Raw genomic sequence first — 13,555 nt, 5'->3', positions numbered from 1 at the left:
TCCCCCTCCCGGTGCCTCTTCCTGCCCCGTCAGGCGAGATTTACCGCCTGAGCAAGAGAAGAGAAATGAAAGCGACGGTGCCCACAGCCCACCGGCCCCGCCGGGAGGAGAGGGCGGCACTACCCAGCACCCTTCTTCTCCCGCGTGGCTTCCCCTGGGTGAGCAGGACACCCCTCCAGTGCCTCCCAGCATGAAGCAGTAGCATCTCCCCATCACTCTCCAGCCTTCCAGGTTTGAGGGTCCATGACCTCTGCCTGTCCCACAGCTTCCCGAGGTGCTTCATGGGGACATATTTCTGCCTGAAGATGGCCGGTGAGTGAGGCAAGGGCAAGTCTACTCTTCCCAGCACTGGGCAGTCAGCCCAGCCCCATCACCTTGCACTGGGAATCTGCAAGGGGAGCTAATGGAGATGGGCGCTGGTGCCCACTGCAGGCTGCTCTCTGGAGGATGGATGCTGGTGCCCATGGCAGGATGCTGACGGAAGGGCTTTTCTAGAGCAGAAATGCCCCAACCATCCTGCCAAAGGGACAAAGGTGCTGTCTCAAAGCAAGGACAAGAGGCAGAAGCCAGGTGACCTCCTTGGAGCAACAGGACTGAGCACATCAACCACTCCACTCATACAGGAAGGCTCTGGACCAGGAAGCTGTTGTGCGCCCCATGACATGCTGCAGAGCCTCCCTGGACTCGGTGTTTCCCACTGGTGGCTCAGCTTGGCCCCATTAGAGACTCAGGAAAGGTGCTGAGGGAGAGGCAGAGCTGCTCTCAGCCAGCAGCCTGGGTCCCTGTGACCAGCATCCACTAGGACAGACAGTGCCAGCTGCCTTCTCCCCAAAATTGATCCTTTCTGACAAAGTTCCAAGTTCCAGACTGCAATCTGCCAACCAGGGGCTCACAGAGCTTTCCCAGAGGTAGAATGACTCGGGAGAAGGTGGTCTCTGGAAGCAATGGGTGATGTTGCCCTCCTGCCACATGCACCTGGGGCCACAGCGCTTCCGAAACCACCTTCCGTGTGAAAGCGAAGGCAGGAAGTGTCTCCCTGCAGGGAAGGCATCTTCACAGAGCCCAGCCACAGCACAAAGCTCTTTTCAGCGAGGTGACTGGGGAGAACACGGCTCAGGGCAAGGACCAACCTCTGCCAAGGCACCTCCTTGAGCCTCCTGAGCTACGTCAGCGGATGGATGAGCACCAGGAAGAGGAAGGGCAGAGGGTGTTCACCACCCAGTGGAGTCAGCGGCCACAAGCAACAGTCCTGGCTGGATCCATGTTTTTTCCAGGATGAGATGAGGCCAGGCTATTGGTATCTGAACTTCTCAAAAGGGCACAATTTTCCAGCTTTGTCATGCAAGGATATTCAGGACAGAGGGAGCAGCTGTCCCATTGCACCCATCAGAATGGCTTCTATGGAAGATTAGAAGCACAGAGGATCTCCAGGCAAGCTGCATCCGAAGCTCATTCCCCAAAATACTGGGTCCCGCTTGCTGGAACATTCCGAGCACCAGTGTAGCACCCCAGGAGAGGGGCAGATATCCACGTGGACAAGTGTTCCCTGCCTCTGTGCAAGCACAGGCACATCAGGATGCCTGGAGCAACAGACCTCCTCTGTGAGCAGCAGAGGACAGCAGCCCAAGCACCAGGGGTGGCAGCCAGGCCAAGCCACTGGCAGAGGCAGTGATGCTCCTTGGATCCATCCCAGCCCTGGCTTTTCACTCACAGCCCAAGGACAGCTTTTCCAGCACTGGTAACAGCTCTTGGGTTGAGCAGAAGTGTTCTGCCCATATTCAGGCTGTGGATGCTGCCCTGGATGCGTGTCCTCGGGAGCAGGCTGGGATATTGCTCTGCTTCTCTCCACAGCAGCTCCTCCCAGGGCAAACCGGAAGCTTGCAAGAGGCAGACAAGCAGAGATCCCTGCCCAAGGCAGGAGCCCGAGCTCAAATCAAATAAAACCCAGTCTGCATAACAGGACCATCGACTGAGCAAGCACTGAGAAACCAGGTCAACTGAGCAGATTGCAAGGTAACACGCCAGGCTGGGGAAAAAAAGAGAATAGCCACAGGGTGACAGCTCCCATCCTCACTAAACCTTTGCTGGGGTCTGTGAAGAAAGTTCTGGAATGAGATCACAATAAAGTTGCTCAGAAATCATTCCTCAGATGAGCACTACAGAGGCCACTCGGGCCCAACCACACCTGTGGTCTGTGGACAAATACACTTCTCAGACTCTCTTCCTTTCAGCCCCCCCATTAAGCTGTTCCCACACAGCCACCTCCTCCAGCTCTTCTGAATTCCAGGAGAGCTGCAGCACCTGCTTTGGTGTCACCCAGGCCTGGGTACAACAGCATGAGCTGCTGCATGTGGAACACCCAGACCAAGGGAGGTCTCTGCTGGAGCATGTGTGGCACCTCCTTGGGCCACCACCTAAAGCAAAGCCACTGCACAATCCTTCACACCCCACTCGTCAGCACTGGGTTGAGCCACGGGCTTTAAAAGATGGTGATGGCTCTCCTTGCAGATCCCAAGGACACCTTTGGTTTTCCCACTCACCACAAAGCCTCCCTCCAGGCTTATGCAAAACCACCTGAGCACTGCCTCAGACTGAAACATCTTTGGCTTCCGAGTACACAAGCTCTTTGTCCAGCTGGGAAAGCACTTGAGGATTTACCCATTTCTCAGACCTGACTTCTCACTGAAGCATCCCTTACACAACCCCTCCCACCTGCTCCAACAAGCCTCCATCCTGCTGAGCACTCCAGGCTTCCACCTCCAGACAGGCTTTCCTTAGGAAGTCATAGAAGGACCATCTCTCAGGACCAGGGATAACTAGTCACCAAACACCTAGTGGAAACCAGAACTAGCAACTCTTGTGCTTGGTTACAAACTCCTAAGTAGTGTCATCTGCAGTGACTCCCATACCGGCAGGAGGAGGTTCTATCCTGAACCTGCAGTGACTGCCCACAGCTGGCTCCCTAAGCTGCCGTCACAGCAACTAAAAAAACACACCACAGAAACTCCACCCAAGTACCAGTCCCATTTTTCAGAATGAAATGGAAACGATATTCCTGTTAATTAAACCATCAGCTATAATAATTTAAAATCACAACCAAAAAAAACAGAAGTAACAACTACTCCCATGTTACTCCAAGCTCAAGCTGTGAACGCCAACATTTGCATTTTACATCCTCTCTCCTCTACACACAGGGCGGCACACCCTGATTTAAGGTCATGGACAGGTACCTTGCATTCAGCACAGAGCAGAGGGAACACCTGCAGCGAGAAAGGAGCTGGTCCCTGTTGACAGCATCCTTCTGGGAAGAGCAGCTTTTCCATCTGGAGATGGCTGCCAGGTCGCACCGTTGATATACACAAAGAAAGCAGCCAGTGAGCACACATGTTAATCCGTTATTATTTATTAGCTGTACAGCAGTATATTCTCCTTCCCAGCTTTCAAACCCCATTACATATTTTATAACAGTATTTTTTTCCCATGTTGGCTTCCTAAAATAATGAAAAATATCACACAGTACAGCTAAGTACAAAAATGCATCAACCTAGAGTCTGATAGCTAAACTGATAGCTCTCTTAAAAGCGATACATAGAAGAAAAATTTGTTTGAAATCAGCAAGACTGAGGCTCTATAAAAAGCTTACATATTTTAACATGTGACATTTTCATATACAGGCATCATTTGTATTTCACATTATTCCTTTTTTTGTCTTTATCAGAGATTCAAAAATTGTAGAATTACTGACCTATTAATAAAATTTCCTGGCCCAGGTTGAGGGCTGCAGTGACCCACTTATAAATCACCACTTTTGTCTTAACAAAAGATTCATAAACACAAAATACAACTACAAGATAGAGCAAAGAAAATGTATTCGTGAAATTATAACTCAAAAAGGTTAATTCTATGTGTCAAATTGGCTGGTCACATCCAGAGGGCAGTGGTCAACGGCTCAGAGTCCCGATGGACAGCAGTGACTGGTGTCCCTCAGGGGTCCACACTGGGACCAGTGTTATTTAGTATCACCGTTAATGGCATAGATGAAGGGATCAAGTGGACCCTCAGCAAGTTTGGTAAGAGCAAGCTTAGGGTGCCGTGACACCCCTGAAGGACAGGGCCATCCAGAGGGATCTGGACAAGCTCAAGAAGTGGCCCATGGGAATCTCATGAGGCTTAACAAGACCCAGTGCAAGGTGGTGCACCTGGGTTGGGGCAATCCTTGGGATCAGTCCAGGGTGGGAATGAACAGATCAAGAGCAGCCCTGGGGAGAAGGACTGGGGGGAGCTGGTGGGTGAGACTGGACATGCCCTGGTCCTGGGTGCTGGGCTGCATCCAAAGCCCCATGGGCAGCAAGAAGGGGGGAATTCTGCCCCTCTGCTCCACTCAGGCGAGACCCCACCTGCAGTGCTGCATCCAGCTCTGGGATTCCTAGGCCAAGGAGGACATCGACCTGTCGGAGCAAGTCCGGAGGAGGCCACAAACATGATTCGAGGGATGGAGCACCATTCCTATGAGGAAAGACTGAGAGAGCTGGAGTTATTCAGCCTGGAGAAGAGAAGGTTTTGGGATTATCTAATTGTGGCCTTCCAGAACCTGCAGGGAGCCTACAAGAGTGCTGGAGAAGGACTTTCGGCAAGGGAACGGAGAGACACAAGAACAGGGAATGGCTTTAAACTGACAGAGGGCAGGGTTAGATGGGCTATTAGGAAGAAATTCTTCCTTGTGAGGATGGTGAGGCCCTGGCACAGGTTGTCCAGAGAAACTGCCCCTGAATCCCTGGAAGTATTCAAGGCCAGGTTGGACAGAGCTTGGAGGAAGCTGGTCTAGTGAAAGGTGTCCCTGCCCATGGCAGGGGGGTAGAACTAGATGGTCTGTAAGTACCTTCTAACCCAAGCCAGTCTAAGAGTCTATAAAATACCATTTTTTTGTGCTTCAAAACCAGATTTCACATGTGGGTTTCTCTTGTTCTGCAAGCAATAGTCTGGGTACATCTTTTCTCTACCTTATCAACAGCTTTTCCAACATTTACACTCTATCAATTCTCTTGTCACTTAGTTTGAAAGGAATTAGAATACTGGGGTTTATTTAAACTGCATTTTTGCATACCTCTTAATTAATGGAAAAAGATTAAAATGTAAAAAAAAAAGTTATTTACAAGCTTGACCATTACAGAAATGCTTTGCAGAAAGCAAAGCATATTAAGGACAGAAACCAGTTGGAGCATGCCAAAACTACCGTGTGCAGCCGACTTGGAGAACCGGAGCTACGCAGTGGGAAAAAGCGGAGGAAAAAAAAAAAGAAAAAAAAAGAAAAACCAACCAAAAAAACATTTCAAAAGTCTAGAACCTTCCCAAGTCTGCATTTACAATTAAAAACACTACGGAGAGAAGAGGCTCAAGGACTCTGGGAACTGGAAGGGCAAGTCCGGAGTGGTTTTCCACATACTCTAGTCAAGGCTTCCACTTTTGTATATTAAAACTTGGTGCATGTAAACACGGCCCTTGGACCAGCTTTACAATGCAGTTCAGAGCAAAACTAAATCAAGCATCTCAGAGGAAACCCTCAAGGACTCCAAAATATTTCCTAATGTTCCATGATCCTGTAATGCTAACATAAAACAGCAAGTTCTAGTTAAATCACATTCTAACATCGTTTTATTTCCCAGTATGTTTGGTAAAATGGTCTAAAATGATGCATTTCCCAAAGCCAAGAAAAAAGATTAAAGGAAAAAAAATAGATTTGAGCCGCTTAAACACAGCCCAGGCCAGTTCAGTCAGCCAGCGCGGTCTTCCTCCATCACCGGTCCATCATGCTGAGAATCATCTCAGGGGTGAGGTCTCCATTGGGAGCTTCCACTACAGCAGGCTGAGCTTCCTCCTCTTCCTCTACTGTTTCTGCATCAGGTTCTTTCTTCACTTCAACTATGATATTTTCAATTTCACCAGTGTTCTGGTCTTCAACCTGAATGATTGCTGCAGCTAGAAGGGCAAAAACGAAGGAGGAGAGGGGGAGAAACAGATTATTTTACTCTTTCCAGAGCCAATCTGCATGCCTTAAGCAGCTTTTTGGTAGATCCTTAAGACTCTTCCATGGCAAGGGAAGGTGAGGCCCCCAACAAGCATTGCCACATCAGTGGGTGGGGAGCAATTCAACCCATCCCACTCACCCAAGCATCAAGCATCTATTTTCTTGCCCCTGTATGAAGATGGGTTCCCAGTACAACAGTTCCAGTGTGCATTTTCATACTAAAACATTTTTCAAACAATGTGTTTTGTAGAATAATGAACAAAACCAAACCCTGTATCAATATATGGGCCTAAGGTAAAATTTAAACTTCAGGGAAGTTTAGTGATGCTAGTGACAAATTCAGCATTAAATGTTTCCATACAAAAATTCCAGAGAGAATACAGGCCATGCTTTGTAGCACTGAGCAAACAGCCAAGCCGCTACCTCCTTGAAGGAACTAATTTCCCTTCCTACTTTGAGCCTAAAATTAATTTACTTTGACTTTGCACAGTCACAATGTCTATTCTTAAGGACATCCCTGTAGAGCTGAAACAACACCTGCACCAGCCCTTGCTCAGAACTAAAGGCCTGAAGCAAGTTCGTTTGTGGCAATACCTGCAAAAGCTACCTGGGTAAGAACACCACGATGTTTTTACTGACAGCTGCTTTCCCAAAGACTGTATGTCAGCAGAGACACCATAACTGGTACAAAAAGAAGTGAGCAGTTTGCACAACTATGAAATAAAACAATTCTAAGCAAAAAATAACGTCCTTTCTTTTTAGCATGGCCTGAAGTGGCCACGTTCCCTCATGACCAGGAAACCCTTGCAACAAATTTCAAGGTGAGTTCTTAGCAATGTAGAGACAAGTACAGCTACCCACTTTTACAATAATCTCATTTGAAGGGATCACATCTACAAGAACAGCCAAATCCAAGGAAAAAGGTGCTCAAGCAAGCAGGGTAAGGTAAGCTTCAATTCGTGACTTACGCTGGGATTGTTTTGGTTGGGTGGCAGCTTTGCCTGGTGGTCTTCCTCTTCTTTTCTTACTGGGAGGTGGTGCAGGAGCCTCTTGCTCAACTTCTGGTTCAGCCTCAATTTCTACTGCTGTCTCCTCCTCATCTTCATTATCATCCAAATCTGGTTCAGCATTTTCCTCTGTAAGAAAGGACGTCAGATAAATCTTCAGTTTAAGCAAGAATAAAAACACATTCATCTACAGAGAAGCACCATCAAATCCCATCGAAAAGGAGTCAACTCTGCTGAGAAAGAAGGCAAACAAGGCCTTTGTTCAGAAGCTGTTGCCACAGATTGTTAATCTGTTACCCTCACTTAGAGGGAACAAGCTGCCCTTCAGAAAGCAAAAGGGAATTTAATTATGTTAGATTATGTGATAAAAGCTACTCTGCACATCCACAAAGGAGCTCAGAGACAACAGCAATAGGGAGACCAAATAACACATCTGGGCTACTCCCAAGCCCATCAGAGGGTCCCAACAGCCCATCCAAGCCCCACCTGCACAACACAGAGGAGCACAGCACTGCACAATGGAAGGCGGGAACCCAAATTCACAGCTTCTGAAGAAAAAACGTTGTGTCCAAGCCACTCCCAGGAGAGCCACCAGGTGTGAAACCCACCCCAATGAGTCACAGAAGCAGCTCTTGAGATCACCTTTGATATTATGGGGTGCTGGGGAATTCCTGGCTGGGGATGGGACACAATGAGATGCAGGGGAAGGCTGTTTTGGATCACACAGGACAACTTAGGGGATGTTTAGGAGAGGAGATGAGGCTATTTCAAAAAGTGTGGGGAAAATAGAGGGGCAAGAGGATAGAAGAGGTACATCCCATGTAAATTGCAGTAGCAGCCACTCCAGGATCTCTGTGAAACACGAGAACCCCAACAGGTATCCAAGAGCCAGTCTTGTACTCCTCAAGCTCTATACTTTATTCTTCAGAACACTCCATCAAGTTAATAGGTGAGGACCACCGACACATTCAGAGTGCTCTGGGCGAAACCAGAGCAGACAAAAAGCAGTGAGAGCTGTCAAATAGGATAATATTGTTTGGACAGCAAAATGATTGCTCTTAAATTTGTAAGGCTGTTCACTAGAGGAGTGGCTTCACTCATGTGGGCCACAAGGGAAAAACCCCAAGCTCACACACTGAGGCATGTATATATTGCATGATTTTACAGTCACTCAAGGGATATCCCCCATGAGGAATTTATTTACTGGATTTCTCAGGTCCCACCTTTTTAGAGGTTCTTTACAGTCTCCCCTCAACTCAGTCAGTATCAATTAACACTCTGTCTAAAGTTGGACAGCCAGGAGACAAAAAGTTATCTTTCACTATTTGGTCTTTCCCCCCATTAATACAAGTGGGTCGATTTCATCCCAGCTTTGCTCGTAATTTTTAGGTATTTAGTAGTTGCCAAACCTCACGAAACTGCAGATCTCCAAACAGACACAACAGTGAATAAAACAATTCCTCAAGCCAGTGATTAGGACATCTTTCTTACACCTACTCAGCTCACACTGGTCGATTCTTCCTATCTATCAGATAACTCCTGAGGTCAACCCAGACTTGCCACTTCCACTGAGGCTGAAGGGATTCCTTCAGCCACAGACCCCGGGCATCATTCACTGCATAGCATCAGCTCATTAACAAGCCTGACTTTTTACCAGCTTCCTCCAAAAAAACCTGTTTTAAAGCCAGACCAACTAAATAAAATTTGAGTTTTTGAAACAGGCTAAACTCCCAGAAAGATTACTAAGAATGCAATACTCCAGAATGCCACATTTTGAATTGCCTTCAATCAGTTATTTTACCCTGCCTCCCTTACCTTTTTTTGTTTTAAATGCAGAATTAGTTAACATGTGCTTAACTCACCTAACACATTTTTCCAAATATCTATTCAAACATGAGTTTAAGCACCAACTTCTAGTTTTTGAATCAAGGTTCACAAATCATTTGATCACTCACCCTAAGACTTGTTTGCCATGTGAGAATTTCAGATACGCGGTCCTCTAGCCAGAAATATCCCTGTTCTCCCAACCTACACCCCTTGATTAATTACATAAAGTGCTCCAGATAAAAGACTAATCAGAAACACTCCTTTTGCAAAATCATCTTTGAACTGGTTGGTCTTGAGACTCTACTTGGCTTTTCCTGTTTGATGATGTGATGAAGTTTTTCCTCTACCAGAAGACAGGACTAGGACTGAGTTTTTCCTTCACAAGTAAGTATTAATCTCCACCATTCCCCTGGATGTTGCCAGCCTTCCTCCACAGAAGTAGCCAAGCTATTCAGTGGTGGAGTTGTCTGGACATGCCACCCAGTAATGGTGAAGTAGGATCAAGTAACATTTCATAGCAATGCACCACAGAACCATGCAGTCTCTTTTAGGACTCTGAAAAAAATTACCAGTTTCCCACACAGGCAGGACAGGAATGGCACAGCTGACACAAGGGGTGTCAGACAGTGTTTTTTAAACTACTGTCTTGGAACAGGCCTGGACAGCAGGATCTATATTATCCCTCACAGGCAGTACATCCCTCTGTACTTGGCCGTGTACCATCATATTCTCTGTTTGCCAACCAGACAAGACTCTTTCAAGTGCCAGAAGAAACCTGCAGAACTGGCAAACCAGCAGCTAACACACACAGTGAATCACAGACCTGTAATTCTCAGAAGGTACTGAGCTGTTCTTACCACTATCAGAAGAATCTTCTTTCTTAGAACGCATCTTTCTCTTTCGGCCACGTTTGCCCTTCTTTGTCTCTCCTCCATTCTCTCCTTCCCCACCATCTAGGCCAGAGCAGTTATCAGCATGTCTGGCCATTGTGTTCTACTCAGTGAAAGATTAAAAACACAAGAAAAGTTAGAACATGTACTGAATTCAAGACCAGACATTCTGCCTCTCTATTTTCAAACACATTTCTGGTAACTGTGTCTTTTGCTTTTTTTTAAAAGAGATTCTTTAGGGGAAACGGGTACATTCATTAACTTTATTCATAAAGTTGCATTTTCACATTGCTCATGATGTCAACACTAATGTGTGTTGCTACCAATTCTGCATTCTCTCCCCTCTCTTTCCCTCTCAGAGAGAAGGGCTCTATTTAGAGAGTTATATTTCACCCTGTATCTCACCCATCTTTCCTTTTGGGTAAACATTTCCCTCCCCTTGGGTAAAAAAGCTTCACTCCACCCCAACCCTCCCCAGTTCAAAGCATATTCCCTTACCCTGCGAGTGAATGTTTTGCCACACTTGGAGCAGACAAAGGCAGCAGGGACAAAGTTGGGATCGTGGTATCTCTTGAAGTGCATGTCGAGGAGCTGCTTCTGGCGGAAGGTTTTATCACAATGGCTACAGGCATAAGGCTTTTCTCCAGTATGGGTCCGTTTGTGCATGACCATGTGCCGCTCCTGGCACGGGCAAGAAAAATGGAAACTCACATAAATGGATACAGAAAAGTGAATTTTCAGCTAAAATGAGGCCAACATTTTATGCTTAATATCAGGAAAAGAATGATTCCACAGCAATGCAAGAACACCTTGATTGATGGCATATTCAGTTCTAGCTACTTCCATTCTACATAGACTCTTATCCCTTGGTAAACAGGTCCATTAAGGTTGTTAATTAGAAGGTTCTTCTCTACAGGACAGCATCACACCAAGAAAAGGCCACTTGTACTCTCCTTTACACCCTTCAAAAGATTTAGACAGCTAACTCAATCTTGACAGCTGGTCAAACCTAACAGCTAAGATTTCTACCTGGTATTTTCAGCTCCTGTCCCAACACTCCTGAGGGGTGCCAGTGCCCCCAGCTTACCTGTCTGCAGGCATAATCACACTGGTCACACTTGAAGCGCTTCTCATTCTTGTGGGACTTTTGATGCTGGATGAGGGCATACCTCTCATGGAACACAGCATCACAGTAGCGACACTTCTTGCCCTGCTCGATGTAGGAATGCTGCTTCCGCAAGTGGACACCTACAGGAAAAGGAATCAGAAGCTTTTATCACCATGGCTTTCCAAGCATGAAAGACGAGCCCATGGCCCTTCAGTGATGCTCCCTCCCAAGCTCAGCCAAAACAGTGGAATAGTTAATTTAGGATTCAACAAAAAACCTGAAGGACTCGTAAGCAGGATCAACTAGAACAATTTCCAGACAGAAATAGCTTGCAGAAAAACTCCATTAAGACTTTCCACAGGACTCCGGATTTGGTTATTAGTTGCAATCTGTGCTGATTCAGGACACTTACATTTGATGACAAATGATTGTCAAACTAAAGTGTCTTGTGGACTGCTATGTTTAAGACTAACTCGAATTGCCTGGATACAGCCAGAAGCCAGGTAATTCAGCAGGGGAAACAGGATTTTCTGCAGGATTAGAAGTCAGAGTGACAGGGCTAGAAGGCAACAGGGACACCAGCAGATAATCCCCAACAGAGGTTTTAGTCACTTCTTTAAAATCCTTCAACTAAGAGCACACCACAGCTGCACAAGGTAGCTTAGGGTAGATTAAAGCATTATTAGAAGAAAAATTCTTCATAGCTAACATCAGTTTTCCTCTGTTGTAAATCAGCTTGTTTGCTCCTGACATCAACTGACTGCTTTCCTCTCAAACTGCCTCTCACTGTAGCACTTGTCTTTACTGGAAGGGAGCCTGCCTTCCCATTACTTGGGTGATAATTCTGTTTAAAGACAGAAAGTTCTGCCAAATCGTGGCTCCTTCTTTTCTCTCAGCTGCTTTGGGCACAGTATTGTTTGTCACCTTCTAGAAACAGAAGAGCTTGCCTGCTGGAATCACACTGGGTACTGCTCACTAGATCAGGAATGTCCTGCTGCAAGGACTCAGGGCTTTTGTGAACACACAGCTCCAAATCCTGGAGAGTTTAATACTTGGTCTAATTCAAACCTTTTAACTTGATAAAAATATCTCTGCATGAAACTTAATGGCTTCCAATGTGCAGAAGGTTAAGCCAAGTGATCTTCTTGCTTTTCAGATCCCAATCCTTATGCTGCTGAAATCTCAGTCCAAGTTCAATAAATGCCTTGCATCTATGGGCAAACTTAACTTGTATGCTTGGAAAAAAAAAATTCAAATAATGAGAAGAAACTGAAAATTGTTCTAACTTGCAGCAGCTATGGTAAGCTAAAGGTGTGTGTTACCAGTCCCACATGTGAAGAAGCAGTGCTTCATGCTGTGCAGTTACCAGACTGGGTACTGGGTTAAGAGATAGCAGTTGGGATATGTGAACTCTAATACTGGGAAGTTTTGTACCATCTTCAGCAAATGGCCACGTTTGGGGGACACATACCCAGGTCACTCTTTCTCGCTATAACAGTATCACAGTGAGGACAGTGGAATTTGGCCACATTCTCCGTGTGCTTCTGCAAAATGTGCATCTTCATGGTACCGCTCTGAGTGAAGCGAGCATGGCAGATGTAACATTCATATGGCTTCTCTCCTTCAGGAGCAAAAGGAAAAAATAGAACAAGTACTTTTATTAAAAAGAAATCTCACCAAGAAGCCCCAAAGAACCTCCCAGAAACCTGCAACATGCAGCTAGACAAAAGAAACAGTAATTCTACAAAGAACTCAATTATGTCTCTCTCTGCAAGTTTTAGCTCCAGTAAGAATCTTTCTACAAAGAAACTAAAGTTCGATCCTTAAGGAAGTTAAATTATTCTTACTCTGAGAAATGCAAGCAAGACCTACATGCAGGCTGCTAGAAGAGAGCAAGTGACATCAGATTTTTTTTGGGTGGAGGTTCTGAATGTTCATGAATACATAAAAGGGCATCTTTCCCCCCCTTCAATTTTAGCAACATGATTAATTTGGTACTGCAGTAACATTCTGTGCTAAAATCATCCCTATTTATATTGAAGAAAAAATTAGCATCTTTATGAACTAACATGCATGAGATGCTTTTAAAACTGCACTAGAGCATGAGACTGCAAGTGACTCTACTCTTCAAGTGGAACACTGAAAACAGTAGCGTTCATACTACAGGTGCCTGCATTTTATCACCTCACAGTCAAACTGGAAATCAGAATCCTCCAAGCTCATTTCTCAGCGCAGTAATTTTATCAGGTTATGAATTTACAAGTGCTTACAAATCGTGGTGCATTCTCTTCAGCTACACACTTCATAAAGGTTTTATATTAAGCTACACAATGATATTTGTTTTGCTGTGTGTCAGCACACACCGTACACAGCCTCAGCACTCTGACATTAAGAGAATTTGGCATCAGTACCGGAGTGGGTCCTCATGTGCCTCTTCAGTTTGTAGGTGTCCCTGCTGGCATAGCTGCACAGGCTGCACTGGAACGGGCGCTCTCCGGTGTGCGAACGGATGTGGCGTTTCAGTTTGCTAACCTGGAAGCCAAGAGCAAGACTGAGTTTAGCACAGATGAGCAGGCCAGACTGCCAAAACAACAAGAAATCAGTCAAGAGTTTAAGGTAGTTTATATTTATTTAGGCACAAAACCAAACAAGCATGTTGCCATTTCCAGTGCCACTTTCTCACTGCACACAGCCACTT

General features: G+C 45.9%; 1 protein-coding gene across 5 annotated transcripts in view; it reads right to left on the bottom strand.

Moving 5' to 3' along the window:
* Positions 1-3,387: 3,387 nt before the first annotated feature.
* The window catches only part of CTCF (CCCTC-binding factor), a 34,918-nt gene continuing 24,750 nt past the window's right edge, over positions 3,388-13,555 (bottom strand). For all 5 annotated transcript variants that reach the window (XM_042027284.1, XM_042027280.1, XM_042027281.1 and 2 more), the window contains 7 exons: positions 13,269-13,389; positions 12,329-12,478; positions 10,837-10,997; positions 10,248-10,430; positions 9,717-9,852; positions 6,994-7,161; positions 3,388-5,976 (listed from right to left, as the gene is read on the bottom strand). In XM_042027284.1, the coding sequence (XP_041883218.1) occupies positions 5,795-5,976; positions 6,994-7,161; positions 9,717-9,852; positions 10,248-10,430; positions 10,837-10,997; positions 12,329-12,478; positions 13,269-13,389 (1,101 nt within the window). In that variant the 3' untranslated portion in view covers positions 3,388-5,794. The remainder of the gene's footprint in view (positions 5,977-6,993; positions 7,162-9,716; positions 9,853-10,247; positions 10,431-10,836; positions 10,998-12,328; positions 12,479-13,268; positions 13,390-13,555) is intronic.

The sequence above is a fragment of the Corvus kubaryi genome, unplaced genomic scaffold, assembly GCF_017639235.1.
Source record: "Corvus kubaryi isolate FWS band 111438036 unplaced genomic scaffold, C.kubaryi_AGA036_p1.0 37300, whole genome shotgun sequence".
NCBI lineage: Eukaryota > Metazoa > Chordata > Aves > Passeriformes > Corvidae > Corvus > Corvus kubaryi.
This window is presented reverse-complemented; position numbering and strand designations above follow the sequence as displayed.